At 45.7% G+C, this 16,890-nt stretch overlaps 3 protein-coding genes across 6 annotated transcripts; 1 reads left to right on the forward strand and 2 right to left on the reverse strand.

The window, feature by feature from the left end:
* Positions 1-30: 30 nt before the first annotated feature.
* LOC112456631 lies at positions 31-886 on the forward strand. Its single transcript, XM_025019311.1, has 3 exons — positions 31-264; positions 536-768; positions 852-886. Exons 1-3 carry the CDS (start codon positions 123-125, stop codon positions 870-872), a joined length of 396 nt encoding a protein of 131 aa, XP_024875079.1. The 5' UTR covers positions 31-122; the 3' UTR covers positions 873-886.
* A 95-nt stretch (positions 887-981) lies between these two features.
* LOC112456621 (transmembrane channel-like protein 7) lies at positions 982-6,133 on the reverse strand. Its single transcript, XM_025019301.1, has 4 exons — positions 5,752-6,133; positions 5,245-5,657; positions 4,927-5,168; positions 982-4,848 (listed from the first exon to the last, which is right to left on the reverse strand). The coding sequence occupies exons 2-4, from the start codon at positions 5,420-5,422 to the stop codon at positions 2,959-2,961; spliced, it is 2,310 nt and encodes a 769-aa protein (XP_024875069.1). The 5' UTR covers positions 5,423-5,657; positions 5,752-6,133; the 3' UTR covers positions 982-2,958.
* Positions 6,134-6,970: 837 nt separating this feature from the next.
* LOC112456603 lies at positions 6,971-16,444 on the reverse strand. 4 transcript variants are annotated; one of them, XM_025019277.1, is made up of 8 exons: positions 16,336-16,444; positions 11,331-11,467; positions 10,991-11,115; positions 10,741-10,880; positions 9,513-9,724; positions 9,152-9,401; positions 8,322-8,566; positions 6,971-7,967 (listed from the first exon to the last, which is right to left on the reverse strand). In XM_025019277.1, the coding sequence occupies exons 1-8, from the start codon at positions 16,343-16,345 to the stop codon at positions 7,737-7,739; spliced, it is 1,350 nt and encodes a 449-aa protein (XP_024875045.1). In that variant the 5' UTR covers positions 16,346-16,444; the 3' UTR covers positions 6,971-7,736. The 4 variants fall into 4 exon arrangements, with proteins under 4 accessions (XP_024875045.1, XP_024875036.1, XP_024875048.1 ...); XM_025019268.1 differs by having other exon boundaries at positions 9,152-9,724; XM_025019280.1 differs by lacking the exons at positions 9,152-9,401; positions 9,513-9,724 and adding an exon at positions 10,376-10,411.
* Positions 16,445-16,890: the final 446 nt, after the last annotated feature.

The following is a 16,890-nucleotide window of genomic DNA, read 5'->3' on the forward strand; positions in this document are numbered from 1 at the left end:
GATGGCGCCGGTATGCTATTATTGGTTAGTTTATTGTGTATACATATACAAGTCGTAAACTCGTAAAGATTCATCGAAACTTTTCGCACAATTATCAATACCTTGCGCCGTATCAAATTAACATGGTCACTCGATTGCACATTAACGATCTGGTTGACCGAGACGATACAGAGTTACATTTCATGCCGTGTAAAATTCACGGGGACGAAACTGCGAATGTTTCCTCTTATTTCAAGCCTTACATTCGTAGGATAGACGAAGGATGTGAGTGAGATAAATCTTTTCGGTATCGTATATTTTACTACAGACGATGTTGAGAGCGCATAAATTTGTAAAACTATCCATAAGAAATAAAATTTCATACATTTTTTTCATGTTTTCATACATTCTGTTACATGTTTTTCACATATACGTTCTGTGTTTAACTTATAACTTACCTGATACGTCAAGTAAATGTAGTAATTGAAGTGACAAGCGAATCAAGAGGTAAGAGAGAATTAATTGCAACATTAATTTGCCATTCGACTGTTCAAAGACTACGATTGCTCCTTCCGTGGCTACCCGCTTCAAGGGAGAAAGGTAGATGTACCTGCTGGATACAGAGGCATGATGTTTACGGAGGCTAAAACGGCGGATACCGAGAACAGGGAGAGGAATTTGTATTGCACGGGAACCTTTTCGCAGTTTACGTATTGGAATTATGATAGAATACCGTCTAAGAATGACGCTCTTGCCGCTGCATTAGATTGGGTCGACGTAGCTAAAGCGGTAAGTTTTCTTTACATAAGCTTGTAACGTGTCGGTTATCGTCAACGAATTGTTCTAATAAGTTTTTTTCCAATGATTTTTAGTTACATTCATCAGAAGCATAGGTGATATCGGAGGGAAAAAAAACTATATTCAACAGGATACGATAAAAGAACATGTTCTCCGTTGGACACTACAGTTTTATACTTTGAGAAGAGATATAACGAAGACGCGTTTTGTACAACAGATTTATTTTTACAGCATCATAATTGGATGGTTAAGCCACAAATAATGTACGATCTATGATAAGAATCTATGATTAAGTTGTGTAAAGAGAGAGCATTATTATAATCTACTTAGCAGTGACATTCAAAGAAACGGAGCTTCCTATGTGAGATATCTGTGGACTTCATTGTATTTCTCTGTTTAATTATAAATGCGTTCAGCAGATTCTTCTCCCCGGGGCATAAATCTGTTTTACGTAGGATTATATGTTTTTATACGACTTTATATTTAATTTTATATTAAATGCATTTATATAGTGCCGTCGATAGAGCTTGTGACATCTATAATAAATTAAGGAAGGATGTGTCTGAGCATCCGTACATGCTATCTTAGTTATACAAATGTGAGATTTACAAAATACATTTCCCGGTACGCGGTATGTGCATTGATTTTAATTATTTAGGCCAAAGGATCCGATCGATTTGCGACAGCGCGTGTATTCTCTGCACGATGCTTATACAGAATTGACGTCTAAATATACGCTACGATGGAAAACATTTTCATTTCTGCGTAGAATCGGTGATAATGGATGAAAGTGTGCGTACGAAGTACATTTGTTTACAAATATCTCGCGTTAATAGATATATACGAAATAAATAAATTATTACAGTCTCAATCTGAATTATCTTTGGCGTTATACAATATAACAATACTGAGGTATATGAGATTTCTACAGTTGAAAAAAATCTTGAACGTTTGCATACATATGGAATTATACAAAAATTCTTACGTTCGTTTCCTATATTCTAAAATTATTAAAGCCTCGATAACGAAACAATAAATATAATAAAATACTTCTGATTTTCCCCGACGTTTACTATAGAGATATCTCGCTAGTAAAATAAATTCTCATAGGTTCTAGAGGACCTATTTACAGTAACATTACAGACTTCTAAGGAACTACGCTAGAAAATAGGTCCGCCGCACGTCACTTCGTTTCATTCATGCAAAAGCTCTCTAACGTTTATACTCGTAAAGTTGAGGAAGTATATGTTCGTCCTATAGACGGACGCGTTAGTCTTGTTGCCGTTGTCCATATATTTAAGCTAAACATATTTTAATCTCTTCTTGCGCGTAAATCGAACGGGTGAGTACCTGCCTGTTCGATTTGAGGCCCAGCGAAACGAAGCCTCAGGCGAACTAAGGAAGGTTCCCACCCAAGTGGCGGATACAGGCAGATTCGCGATCGCTGCCCATTTTCTTAACGATTTAATCTCTTTAAGTTAGACATATATATATGATCACATTAGCTTATAATATATTATTCCTGACGAAGATTATGTTCTAAGGTTTTAATATTACGCGTGTGTTGCTATATGAGATTTATAGATATCCATGAAATTATACGGAATTAATGGATACTTAAATAATTCACGATTTCCCTCGCTATTGTGTAATACTTGCACAACACCGTATCTTCTCCTCATTTTTTTTTGTACCCTGATCTTATACGTGCATTTTCATATACATGAGACGATTGAATTACCTAGAATGTGAGATATGTCCCGTTTGAATGTAAGTTTTTCGAAGCTGGATCTAAAGACACGCGGAAACTAACGTTTGTGTGGCAGTGGTTGTGACTGTAATTCGAGTCTCAAAAAACATCAGCTTGTATAAAGATGCAAGACACCGCAACAGGCAGTATGTAAGCGAGATACGTATTAATTTTTTTGCTATTGTCCGGGCTCCTTGTCGTCTGTATCGTTTTCATCCAATTCGGTAGAATATCAAAAAAACTATTATATAAGTGCCACTCGTGTATAATATAAAGAAGACAAAGTCGACAGTCTTACTGTAAGTAAAAACCTATAAAAAATCTCAAGTAAAACGTCAAATAACGCATGCGAACTGATGTTCACCGCCGATAAAAAATGCCTTCGCTAAATTTGTACATCCATAAGAATGTCAAATCAAGCTTTATACCATTTATACATGTTGAAACGTTCCTAACTCATTGGCCTGCTCCTGGTGAAACTTGTTCTGATCCTGCTGCTGCTTGATGAAAGCGCTGAGCCTGTTCAGTAAGAATTGCTTGTCATGGCCCTCCAATACCAATTGGTTCTTCAATACCGTCACCATGTGCTTGTTCGCCAGCCACATCACGTAATAGTAATAGAGAAGCAGAGAGAGAACGACGAATGCCGGTATGCCGAAGGCGGCCGTACCCAGAAAGGACAGAATCGACTGCAACCAATTGGGCAATTCCGAGAACGCCATGATCAATAACGCCCACACGGACTCCAATCCCCGGAACGGCCCACACGATTTCGACGGCATGATCTCCGCGATTGAGTAGCCGACCGGTATCATCGCCAGGATGAAGGAGATCAGCAGATTGAACATGAACAGGCAGTTCGACCGGCTGGCACGGTAAATCTTATTCGACGGCGTGCTATTCACCAGACAAGTGATTTTCTTTATGTAAAATAACAGGAACGTCCCGATGACGGCGGCCAAGGGTAATAGCGGGGCGAAGAAGCAGCCGAGCCAGCAGACCGTCTGCGAGTATAAGATATCCAGCACGTGCTTGGGCAAGTCGAACTCCTGCTCGCCGACGAAGCGCAGAACCTTGTTCTCGGTGTGACGCGCGATCAACGACCGTGGAAAATTGATGAAGACCGTCATGAATAATTGGATGAAAATGTCGGTGGTGTAAAGCTTGAAGAACTGCTGTCCGACGAACGTTTCCCAGCACAGTGGCTGCTCGTTCGCTTTGTTGGCGCATTCGTCGTCCGGAATTTTGCCCGCGACGAGTTTGTGCAGGGACGTTAACAGAACGGCCAGGGAGGCGAATCTGAAAAACATGGTTCTGTACAGCGTCACTTTAACGACGTACGACGGACTGTAATGTTCCAGGGCGACCAGATAGCGGAAGAGGAACGGCACCGCTACGTTAAGCCCAACGATACATATATATGGAAGGAATTCGAAGAACAGACTGAATATCTCGCAGTCTTTCACCGAGTGCGCCGACAGCTGAGTGAACGAGAAGTCGATCACGTAGTAAACGAACACGCCGCATCCGCTCAATACCGTTAAAATTACTAGATTGACCAACAGACGCATGAAGAGCAACTTCGCTTCCTCCTCCGGCGTACGGTTTCGCCGCTCCTCCTCCAGCCTCTCCGACTCGAGAAACCCTTTCATCTCGTTGTACATTGCCTTGTGCTTTATCGAGGCAGATCTTTTATTGTTGATGCAGTAATCCCAGCCGCCGAATATCAAATTGCAGTATCGATAAAACTGGCCCTCGCCCTCCACGACTCTCTCCCTGAACCCTTTGGCGGCCGACCGTACGATCGCCACCAAGCTAACGATGAAGACGCTGATGATGGCGTAGATGTAGGCCAGCGGCGAATTGTAGCAGAACGTGGCATCCATGCTTTCGTAGATCATGTGCGTGTACGAGCCGTAAAACAGCGGACTGAACTCCAATATACCGCCGTCCTGCACGATCATGGTTATACTGCTACTCTCATCGGTCTTGTTTCTATACAACTCGGAGCAGCAAGCCACGCTGCCGGCCTCACTAAACGTGCACTTTCCGTTTCCCGGTACCTCCAGCACTATCGCCGGCAGTACTATCAGCAAGAATATAATCGCGAACAAAAGCAGATTCAGATACAGCAACCACTTGATAAATAAAAAGTACGCTACTATGCCCATCCCGAAGTTTCCGCCGATCTTCTTCAGACTGTCGTTCCACAGCTCCATCTTGGAGTAGGCCTCTTTCATCCTGATGCGGAATTGCTGCCAGGCTTTTCTGCGCTGCCACTTGAGCTGCTCGAAGCCCTGAAGTCTTAGTTTTGTAGCGCTCTGAAAGATACACGGGGAGGAATCATTACAAGATCATACATATTAATTTATCTCTAAAGTGTGCACTTTCCAAAATACCTGCAACTGGTTCTTCAGTTGTATTTTCTGAGACATGCACACGGGCATAGCCTTGATCTGCATAATTTCCTCCCACGTGCGCTCCTCGTTGGATAAGTTTTCCGACAGATCGGGCAGCATCGATACAGCCGCGTCGTGTATATTGGTCGACATACGCCTCGAGGTTGTAGTGCCGCGGGATCTGGTGCTCGTACGCCTCCTCAACGTGGTCTTCGTGTCGTTACGAATTCGTTTCGCCGTGGCTGCGTCAAACACATGCGTAAGACACAGAGAAACGCGTTTGCGGCTTGCCTTTTTGTCAAGATCAAATAAACCTACCGACGCGAGACTTCTTGCTGGGAAGCAAGGTCGCTATGTGCGAGGGATCCCTCTGCAGCGCCTGTTGCAGATCGGCCTCCACGGCCGCTGGATAACTCTCCTGATAGAATTCGGCGCCGGCCTCCTCCCATCCATGCCCTCGGTCGCATCCCCTTTTCTTCCTCTCTCCGCTCGACATTTTTTCAGGATAGGATTTCAAATGGGTTCAAATGTTCAAAACAGGTCAGTTATAGCGCAAAGATCACGATCTCAAACGTCTAATCTTTCGCGCAAATGATTCGCATGGCTTGACACATGATTTCAGCAATTAGTTCATCTGCCCTCCAATCCAGAGTCTCTCGTTGAGTTTTCACATGTGTTTCGGAAACAGCTGGACAATATTGCACATCTGACGATAACAGTAGCGCCGATAACTGTGGAAGACATTGAATTGTTAACGTAATGGACCATTCCCAGGAAGATAAAATAATATTAGAATGTACATATATATAACACATATATACATACGCATCCAAAATGAGCAGGTCAGACGAGACGTATCTCGTTGACGCGGGATTTCCGCCGATCGATACTGACAGCAGCCCGAACAACACGTTATTTCCAACTGTATCGTGACCTAGCTGCTTATCAGTCGCGCACTGTTTTTCGACGCCGCGAAATATACGTGAATGTCGCGCGTCGTCGTCAAGGCCTCGCGAAGCCAACCCAACTGATCAACGTGGCCGACGACACCGCGTCCGACGTTTCGGCTCTGCCAAAACCGCGACGGGCGAGAGCGGTTCGCGAAGGTTCATCGGCACAGGCCCGCACATCGGCATCCTGCTGTTTGTCTCATACGTCAAACCCAGCAGCCGGAGTCTGCCGGAGCAGACGGCTAATAATAACGAACAGTCGCCGAGAGGATCGCCGAACTCACGAGGGTCTCTAGATGGCGTCTCGGGATTTGGACGCCCTCAAAAAAAGGGATGGAATAAAAATTGCGTGGATGACGCCTCTTTCTGGAGATCCTCTATTCTGGACTCCCTTATTTTAAAACAGCTAGCTCCCCTAAACTAAATTTCTTCTTTTGAATTGTTCTCGCAATTGCTCTCAATACAAATTCACCGCATGACCATGACAGTCAGAAAGCGAAAGAAACTAAGTCTAAAAGACAGATGCTTTTTTAAAAATATCCTTGAAAGTTTAGACAAAAGACGTGTTTAAAACTTTTGGAAAAATTATCGAGAAGTTATCTTTTATAAGATACTTTCTTGACAAATAGCATTAATTATCGACTGTAATATTTTTTACATATATGGCGTGGTCGATTGTCGATTTATCAATATGCTCTTTTGAAATCCCGAATTCTCGAAATTCTTAGTCGAAGTCCCTTATAGAACTTTAATACTGTAAGTGATTTTTTGGCTAGTAATTAATCACTTAAAAACACTATTAAAAGCACTGTTAATAGTGCTTGTAAATGATTAATCACTAGCCAAAAAATCACTTACAGTATTAAATTTCTATAAGGAGTGTAAAAAATTCTTAAAAATCTTAAAAAATTCTTGGAAATTTAGATACTGTACAATCTCCTTGTCGATTATATTCTCTCTAACTAATTCACAAATTCTAAATTCTAAACTTCGTAAAATTCTCAGAATTCCAAACAATTCAACCTTCTCGCCGATTCTCTTTGCCTTGGGATTCTGCTAGTATTTATGCGCGCAATAAAAATAAGGCGACAAGGTTTTCTCGTTTCATGGATGTTCGTTTAATCTATTCGTCATAACAACAATACATATAATCCGAAAATATACTCTTTGACAAAAAGCATGTGGTATATATTGTGCGTTAGAAAACGGTAGCTCTACCATAAAAATATATGTATCTATATGAACTTGTCGTCCTGATGGAGAGACGACGGAACAATTGGTTCAACCGGACGGTACCCGGTGCCAATTTAAAAAAAGATTTATATATCTATATATAGCGCGCGCATATATCGCCGTTTGATTTGCTTTCTCTTTCTATAGCGTGACTGCAATTATACTTCCGTGCGAAAAGCAGACGCTTGCGTAGACGATAGCGAACAGCACATCTCCGGCTTATCGATCAGTTCTACAGTATCTTTCAATGTTATCGACTTACTATATGTAATTAGACTAGTTTGCACACTTGAGATTCCTTATTCGTATATTTCATAACGTATTTCGCTCAGATAAGATCAATAAACAAACAGATCGTTGGTAAAAAAAAATCTGACACAGATCATACATGAAACACAAATCGCTAAACTTATCTTTTTAAATCATCAAGATTTTTAGGAAATTTTTAGAGATTCCGTTCAACCTCCCCTTTTTGCGCAACGATTATTATTCTATACAATACAATTGTGAAATTATTATTTAAAATTCAAAGCTTCGTTGTCTTCTTCCTCGCAGAACTGCCGATAAGTCGGCGACGAATCCCATCGGATTTTTCTCCCTTCCTGGCCGCAGGATCTCTCGGGACGATTATTGCTCGACCAAGATCTCGTACTCGGGGAAGGCGACCTCGGCACCGGCGTAAGGTATGTAACACACGCTGTGGGATGGCTGCACCTTGCCGATGGTCAGGGTACCCTCGTGGTGCACCCGGCCGATGAACAGCGGCTCGCCGTCTTCGGTCTCGCCTCCCGGGATCGCGTTCCGCGGGATGCTGCCGCCGCTTACCGGCACCCACGTGGGTTTGCAGCCGCAGAGAACCTGCGACAGGAAACTGTTTGTAAACTGGGAAAGGTGCGGTCAAGTTGGATCGCCCTTTGTCGATCTGCACTGTTAAATTCGTAGACTCAATCATTTCAATCATTTTTTACCATTCCTATAGGTCGCCACTGCTCCTACTCAATATGTCGTTAATTTAAAAACAATGTTGATCTATAACTAAACCAACGGAGTTAGAGTAATAAATTTCAACACGGTAGTTATAGAAACAACAAAATGTTATTTAACTCGAGATGTTGGTTTAAATTTTCTTTAGTATTTAACAGTGTGATCGGTTCCTTTAAACATCCTCGGAGATGTCTCCACGCGGTCTTCGGCGAGGTTCCCGTTACTCACCTGGTAGTCGGTCTTTCCATGCTCGGCGCCGCCCCAGGCGACGTAGCAGACGGAGTGAGCGGGCTTCACCTTGCCGGGGATGAGAGCACCCTCGTGGTGAGCCCTACCGACGAAGAGAGGTCCGTCGTCGTTTCCACCCTCGACCGCGTCGGGTGGTACCATCCCGCCGGACGCGTCGCACCAGCACACGCTTCCCGCGTCGAGCGCACGGACGTCCAACGGCGCGGACGGCCTCGTGCTGGAATCTACAATTACGTTATGCTTAGAAATACGGAAGGAACGCTCATAATTGTGACATTGAAACACAATGTAAAAAGAGAAAAATATTAAAAAAGTGATATAATAGAAAAATAATAAAGTGCAGCTGTTCCATTCATCCTCATCCAGTCAAGCCACATCCGCATTCTACCAATGTGTTTGCGTGCACAAGTGATCTTTCGTAAAATTCCATGCAGTTAATATTAGAACGCGTGCTCAGAGAGTGGATGAAAGGTGAAGACCAAAACCGAGTGAGACATACAGTTAACAAAAATAACGAAAAAAAAATTGACCGCCTCAAGCTGTATTAACTTTGGGAAAGGTTTCTAAAAGCCAGTAGGTTTCAACACGTGTATGCGTGTGCGTGAGGGCGTAATACCAGATTTACGTTCGCAATCAAGCGTGATAAGACTTAATCGCTCGGCGATCCCGAGAACGCGTCGACGCGACGCCTCGAGTTCATCAGTCTCGCGATCGACTACGACTCGACGGAGACGAGGGGGACGACTGATCTCGGGCGTCGACGACTAATCACTCGGAGTCACCGGGGGACGTTCAGAGAGATCATTTACGTTTCTTTTGACCGGTAGCGACTGCGGGAAGTGCGGGATATTGTTCGAAACGGAGCTTCCAGTTTCCGGTCGCGCCCCAACCGGTGCGCACCCCCACGTAGCTCACGCCGATGGGGTTCGGGTCACGCCATTCCATGAGGACGGTGCCGTTCGGACCGCCCGATCTGACCGTGATGAGGCCCTCGAGCCACGCGATCGAGAACCTCTTGTGATCGCGGTCGCTGAGAAGATTCGGCGTGTCCACGCGCACCTGACGGGCCGCAAAATTGTCCACGTGAGAGCAAAGACGCCTCTTTAACGCTTCCGCGTTTAACGCTTGTAGTTTTAATCTCAACGCGAAATTAGCGAAATCGTTTCGAACCTTATCGGGCTGTTTGCGATCGTATCTAATAGCCGACGCCGTGTTTTCCCACCCGCCGAGCATGATCTCGTACATGGGACTCGATTCGCCTTTCCGGTCGGTCAGCGCGATGTGCCCGTTGCTCTTAGCTTTCACGTCGATCACCACCGAGCCGCTTCGCACGGCGTGAAACTTGTACTGTAGCTTGTTAGGAGTGTTCAAAGGTTTGCGGCCTTGTCGAGCGTAAAAATAAAAGATCAAAAAAACAAATCAAAATAATACGAAGATAAAAATTGGTGCTTATAACAAAAAAAATTACATATAACGTATTCTAACAAAATAATAAAATAATTTCTTTAGATACGCTGCTCTCTGAATCAAAAGAATTTCCATTTGACATGTTATTTTACGTGTTTTTCATTATTTAGTAAATACGAATGATGACGATTGAAATTGATTGACTTTTCAGCAGTCAACAGCTGGAAAGCAGTCAAATGAATAAACCTGAAGAATCGATCGGTGTATGTGTATGCGCGTGAACGGTTGAAAAGAAATCAATCAGTGCCTAACGGTGCCCCTGCGTCATGGTGCCGAACGTGCTGTGCATATCGACTGTGATGGATTAATAAATACGTTGTATTCCTTCTTGGATCTGCCAAACCCACATTAGGGATAATCGAGCATCCGCGAAAGAAGCGTTCTTAATCCAGCGTCGATTACACGTGATGGGGGGGGAGGAATATAACACGTGCTAGGATCAAACGTACTCGGGCAGAAAAGCAGAATCTATATGGGACGCCACGTGCGACTATGTCACGCTCTCGCAGGAATCATCTCTCGTGGATTTCTATTTTTTTTTTGTCGTGCTCAAATACATTACGTACAACCACCGTAACCGCCGCCGCCGCCGCAGCATATGGCTGTGCGAGTGCCGCGATGCCGCAATCCGAAAGGACACCAGAAAGAGAATCATCGGAAAATCAGAAAGTGTCAAGTGATCAATCTCATCTATGGAAATATAGGAAATATAGGTGCTGAATCGATCTACTATAGAGATAGTTTAACTACGAGTTTCTCTTTATCACTTCTACCTTGTGTGACTACGAATGTCTACTGTTATAATCTGTAAAGTAAGACGGGGGATTATACGAAGAAAGGGCTACCGACAGCCACGAAAGGGAAGTTCTGGAAAGAAGTAAACGATGTATATCCTTAAATCGCGAGCGGGAGAAGGAGTTCTGACGCCTACCTTCGATGAGCCATTCGCCGGTGGCACCCCAGCCGGTGCAAACGCCGAAGTGACCGATCCCGAACGGTTCCGGGTCGGCGTAGCTCAGGAAAGGAGCTGTATCGTTTTCCTTGCCCACCGTGAGAATGCCGTTGTCCCACCTGTGATTTTGTAAAGCGAACAAAAGAATGGTATATAAAATCGACGTTTGACACGAGCGGACTTAGCTTAATGACTCTTTATAGTGAATCTGGCAAGCGAGCGGTTGTACCTGATCCAGAAGCCGCGATACTCATCCGCGCTCAGGATGCCGGGCGTTTCCGTCTCCGCCGCTTCCGGCTTGGTTCTATTCTTGCGCACGACGGACTTGCTGTTGCTCCATCCTCCGATGAAGACCTGTGAAGAGGAGCACAAACTTCAATTCAACGCTCCGCTGCATTACGATTTAATTACTACGACGGCGCTTTTGTGCGCCGTCACGGAGCCGAGAGGCTCGTCGTACGAGCCGGACTCCAGATTGGATCTACGGCGCGAAAGGATATCCGCCCTTGCTCAGGCATTCTATGTAACAAAAGTCGCGCCCCGGGAAGGCGCGAAAGGAGATCTCTTACCTCGTACATCGGATCCCCCTCCTGGGGTCCCGTGGTGAGAGCGATGTGGGCATCGTGCGGCGCTTTTATCCGGAACTGGATTTGCCCGGCCGTCACGGGGTAGAAATGGTACTCCAATTTGTCCTCGGTGCTAAGCGCTGGAAAAAAGGAGGATCGCGTGAAATCTCGGGAAGCCAGTCGTAGAATCAGGATAACTCGTCCGGAACGCCGCTTGCCTCAAATTAGCCAGGGTCGGCGATTAATCGTGGCTCGCGAGTTTATTAGTGTTATTACGGATATTTCCGACCGCCGCGTGGGGGGAAAGGCGCCGCGATGCCGAACATCGAGACATTTCGACGCCAGCCCGACCCACGACGGGGTTCTCGTCAAAAGCGGTCAAGAAAGTAGGACGATGCAGGATTCGATCGATATCGCGCGCGCTGACGGTGATAATCACGCACGTGGCTTACGCTACATCTCGCAATATCTTAATGATAGGCCCCGCAAAAGGTCATCCGGGCGGTAATCGCGCGCACGCGAGATAATCCGCGCCGTGCGTTTTTAAAAGGCTCGTAAAAACCGGGGCGTTATCAATCCGTGTCGGCGCCGCAGGGACGAGCCGCTGTCATTTACAATCGTCGGGAGCGAATAAGAAAAATAAAGTACGTTCGCATGGCGCAAACACATTGATCGCGCGGTCAAAAATAGATGTATAATCCGCCAATAATTTCGATACTACACGCGAGGCGTTCTGAATCACCCTCGCCCCGGGTTCGTGATGAGATATCGTCGATCGAGTTTCGCGGCCATAAATCCTCGTCCGGCGCGTTGAGTAAGCGACGCGTACTTTTCTGCCGAGATCCACTCGCCGTAAGAGTTGAATAAACAGTTATTCTTGGTCCAGTGAGATCACGTTTCTATAAGCAATGAAGATTTCTGGAAAGTATTCTGGCAATCGACGAGTCGACTTCTTTCGTGTCCGGAATTCTTCACGGAGAAAATTTTATATTAAATTTTACTATGCTGTCGCACCAACTGCGGACCATCAAAACGCACAAGTTTAAATGCTATAGTCTATAGTTTGCCGCGATTTTAAACCGGTATGCGTAGGAATTACCGAAACCGAGAAGTCTTCGGGTCAAATTAGTACTGCCATTATTATTAGCCTTTTACGTCGCAGTGTTGGCGAATCGACGACGATCGCGCGAGAGAGTCGCGCGACTGCCCATTAATTCCGAGGTCGCGAGGAAATACGCCGGTATATATCCAAGATAGCGGCGGCACTAAAGTTTTCTTATCTATTTTTCATTTGTTTTTCCATATTCCATATTCCCGCTCGCTTCGGAAACTGAATAGCGCGGCCGAGCGACTCGGCCGACGTAACGATTATAAATAGTCGGCGAGTAAGTCGCGGTCAAGCTCGCTGACATCATACGCATCGTAAATGAGGAAGGGATCTCGCAAGCGGCGGCTTGGCATGGGCCTCGCCATCGAGAAATTCGGATCCCCTTTAGGACGGGCGTGTTGCGGCGAATATATGACGAGATACACGCGTCGCCGATATTAAAATCGCCGTCGCGGCGTCGTCGAGCGTATCCAAGTCTAACGGCGCGGCGTCGTGCTGATGTCATTCTTATTTCGATGTCAATTACTTCACATTACGCGACGTCCGCGATCCAGAACGATTGCGCTCCGGTCTTCTGACATATCCAGCCACGATGTCTTATGAAAGAAAAAGGAAGAAATCGATCGCCCGATAAGACGCCGAATAATCTGCTTCTCCTGTGAAAATTTATTAACTAATTATTTTGAAACGTGCGACGGCGGCCTCGACGCCTCGACAATAATCACGCAATTATTCCGCAAATTTTACAGAATTCTCGAGTACAGATAAGAACAGTTTAGGCGTTACAGATTGAACCTGAGAATCGTCCTATCGCTGGGAGGATCTCTCTCGCCGACGACGCGACGTCCCGAGAGCCGCGGCGCGGCGGCTCGAATCGCGTTAATTCAATGCGCGGCAAATTGATTAGCTTCTGTAATGTGGGTCGTGCTTCTCTCCCAATTAACATAACAACGCGAGAATTAGAGTCATTGAGTCAATTCGCATTGCGCAACGGCGAATACCGCGCTCTGGCCGCACTCGCTCGTCTGCAGCGTATCCGAGCGTCGCGCGTGCGAGCGGGGCTCCCATTTGTTTTGCGAGATCCTTTTACAGCGCCCGATCGGCGTGTCTAATGATTCTCCGAGACCCCGAGAGGTCGATTTTCCTTTTTCTCTCAACCGCGACGTTCGGGAACAGAACCGGACGACGCCGGCAGGCGCGTCGGGAAAGAATGGATCTCCTCCGTAACGCCCGAGGGGTTTTGCCACCGGACAACCGTTCGCCGGTTAATCCGGGACGGTAAATCGCGGCCGATAGGCACGACGCACAACGGTATGTAGAACTATTCTACGTTTGCCGTTCGCCGTCGTGCTGCCATTGACCTCGCATGGCAACTGTCGTCGTCGTGCTTTGCTTTGCCAGGCAAGGTGGACCAACACGCGTTCTGCCGCGATCGCTGAAACTCGACTACAACAGGTGCCGTGCCGCTCGCGGTGCCAATCTGCCACCTGCTTCAACGCCGGGGTACGTCCCTCCCGAAATTTTCCCGGCGACGTTACACCGGTCTAAATGAGAGAGCTAGGCTCCTTCTGTAGGACTCGATCGATGAGGGACATGTTTAAACGGTGTGTTTGAACGATGTACGATCACCTTCATAACTCGTGACTGACACCTGACTGAATGGTTTTTTTTTTATTGTTGTCGTAGTATCTATATCGTGACGAATTTTGTTTTTCGAGCGAAACTTGCCCGCAAGCTTGTTTTTCCGTCATGATCTACAATGTGCTCTTTGCTTTCTGTTTTCTGCTCTTAACCTTTTTGCGACTATCTCGTATTTCGCAATTTCGTCGCGTAACGTGGTTTCTTGTCTCTTCTAAAGTTCGTCAATTTTTATTTTGGGCGACAGAGAACAAAAAACATCGCGTTACGCGACGGAATTGCGAAATACGAGATAGTCGCAAGAAGTTAAGAGCAGAAAACAGGAAGCAAAGAACGCATTGTAGATCAGGCTTTACGTAACGAAAAAGCAAAGCGTGTTTTCGCGCGAGTTTCGAGGAACGATCGATGAAGCCGCCTTGAAATTTTCAACGGGCGAGGCTTTGCGATTTCGCGAAGAGGAACTTACACGTTACGTGACGTGAAAGGGACCGGTCGGCGGACAAAGGTTACGTGTGTAATTAAAGCCACGCGATAGGCGGCTTCAATTTCACGGTGAGACGAGTGGGAAAAGTGTCCATTCCCTGGATTTTCAAAACGTTCCCAGAGATCCCGTTTCGATGATATCCGAGGCAAATGTACGAGGCAAGGAAGATGAAAGGATAACGAAGGGAACGAGACATATTCTCCGGCGCGGCGCGGCGTCGCGACCACGAGGAGGTGTCGATTTAAAAACAGACTTAATTGCAGTAAGGAGTAGATTAAATCGAAGAGTCGAATTTGCAAGGGAAGACACAGGGATTCTCGCGCGGCGGTAGAACTCTCTCTGGAAGTCTGGACGATGAAGGAGGCCTCGGAGGCGGGGCGCGCCGAGCATTGCGAAACGCAATCTGGAAGTCGAATTACGCAAGGACGCGGAGGGATCGCATTCTTGTGACGCGATCATGAGCTTTGTGGTCGGGGGACACGGTCGGCGCGGGGAACACATCGCGATCGCTGGTACATTATCCACGACCGTACCTCTCGCATTCTTCGCTGTCCTCGCATTCTTTCCTACTCGCCGCGCGATAACTGCGAAGTTTCCTCACACTAATTCCCTACCTGCGGTAAACCTCGGCGATAAAAAAAACCGTGGAAGTCTTCCGTCGCGGTGACGTAAACATGTTAAAAACTATATAAAGACGACAACGACGTATATACATATGTATATATATGTATACACGTCGTTGTCGCCTAATCGTGCGATTTAACATACGACTGCGAATGCTTTTCGCCTCGACTTCGATTTGCCATCGTTTCCGAGTCCTCCGCCGAACGTTTGAAAACCCGGAAAGAAAATCTTGCCTGGCGCGTGGAACCTTTTTTCGGGACGAATCGATCCTTTGAAATCGCGATTGCCCGGAACGCGGCAGCTGCCGGGACGAGAGAGTTTTATTCGTAACGGGTCTTATACGATTGTCCGTAGAACTTCAAAGAGTCGCTCGAGCGATAGTATTAGAGCGTCGGGGATGCCGGCCGGCTTGTCAAACCGGCACAGCCGCGCCCCAGCTCTATATTTAGAGAGAGAGAGAACCTCTCGAAAAGAAAAATGTGCCGATGGCTTCTCGGAGAGAAGGATACTATTTCCTTCCGCCTGGAAACTTTCCCGCCGATCCGATCGTTGAATGGAAATTGAGGGCGGAGAAAAATCTGTCCGCGTTCCAGACGTACGGCGTCTGCAGGTTGATCGACGAAGGCGCGAAGATCGCGAGATGAAATCTTAGATATTGACACGACATCGACATGCCGAAAAATTCTTTACTCGTTTTTTCGTTCAATGTCAATTCAGCGCTATACAACAAGTTATGCAATGTTATATATATATACGCTTCCGTTCGAGCCTTCGCGATCAAAGTTGCTTTGAAATAATATCGAGACGCAATAATGAATAATGGAATAGACTTCGCGAGCAACTGTCGCGATAAGAACTATATAAAATTTATTACAGAAAGGAAAAGAGAGGGAGAGAGAACATATCGTTCTTATTACACACGTTTGGAGCCTGTTCCAACTATTTAAATGCACGAGAATTATATAATAATAATAACAACTATTATTTAACATAGAATCAAATATAATAGAAATTATATGATGATAATATTAAACAACAATATTAAATATTATATAATTAGATGTAATAATAGTTATAATATATATATATAAGAATTAATAAATATGTAAGAAATATAAATCCGCGCCAAAGGTTTGTAAATGAGATACACTTACAGATTGCCATGTCGCTCTTGAGCTGTTTATGCAAAATCCAAAGAGATGAGGCGAGCAACACCACACGATGCGTACACCACAACGACGGGATTCGTACTGCGCCGCGACGCGCGCGGTATTTTGATGTCTTCACCGATCGACGTGCCGGCCGGCGCATGCGCGATGTCCAGGTGCGTATGCGCGCGCTAATTAACGAGCGGGATGAGTCACGCGGATCAGCTCGATGTAGATCCGCAGATGGAATTTCGTCGACGTCCTCCCCCCCTCCCCCTCTCGCACAGAGAGACCCGATCCGATCCGATTAATCGTTGACGCAAAAAGATAAATTATTGTCATGCAAGTCTAATTGTAATTTGTAAATATCAATTTCGTGACGGCCGGAAAGGAAATGTCGCTGCAGATTAATGATCTCGTATTTCGCCCATCTTCCACGACGGACTCATTTGGACTATGGACGTTTATATTTTATCATGGACAGCGATACGCGTCGCGGTAAAAGTTCATTACGTGCATGATTCATGAGATCGCGATTTAGCTTTCACAGCGGATTGTTTG

Source organism: Temnothorax curvispinosus, unplaced genomic scaffold (assembly GCF_003070985.1).
Source record: "Temnothorax curvispinosus isolate PA1 unplaced genomic scaffold, ASM307098v1 QBEX01000637.1, whole genome shotgun sequence".
Lineage (NCBI taxonomy): Eukaryota > Metazoa > Arthropoda > Insecta > Hymenoptera > Formicidae > Temnothorax > Temnothorax curvispinosus.

What these genes read in the sequence shown, in the direction of transcription:
- LOC112456631 (XM_025019311.1), top strand. Translation starts at nt 123, where the DNA reads ATGGTCACTCGATTGCACATTAACGATCTGGTTGACCGAGACGATACA. An exon ending in TCGTAGGATAGACGAAGGAT is followed by an intron (nt 265 to 535) that starts GTGAGTGAGATA and finishes GACTGTTCAAAG; the next exon opens with ACTACGATTGCTCCTTCCGT. An exon ending in GGGTCGACGTAGCTAAAGCG is followed by an intron (nt 769 to 851) that starts GTAAGTTTTCTT and finishes AATGATTTTTAG; the next exon opens with TTACATTCATCAGAAGCATA.
- LOC112456621 (XM_025019301.1), bottom strand. Translation starts at nt 5,422, where the DNA reads ATGTCGAGCGGAGAGAGGAAGAAAAGGGGATGCGACCGAGGGCATGGA. An exon ending in CAGCAAGAAGTCTCGCGTCG is followed by an intron (nt 5,169 to 5,244) that starts GTAGGTTTATTT and finishes TGTTTGACGCAG; the next exon opens with CCACGGCGAAACGAATTCGT. An exon ending in AACTGAAGAACCAGTTGCAG is followed by an intron (nt 4,849 to 4,926) that starts GTATTTTGGAAA and finishes TGTATCTTTCAG; the next exon opens with AGCGCTACAAAACTAAGACT.
- LOC112456603 (XM_025019268.1), bottom strand. An exon ending in CGGCGAATGGCTCATCGAAG is followed by an intron (nt 9,725 to 10,740) that starts GTAGGCGTCAGA and finishes ACGCTCGACAAG; the next exon opens with GCCGCAAACCTTTGAACACT. An exon ending in ATGGAAAGACCGACTACCAG is followed by an intron (nt 7,968 to 8,321) that starts GTGAGTAACGGG and finishes TTCCTGTCGCAG; the next exon opens with GTTCTCTGCGGCTGCAAACC.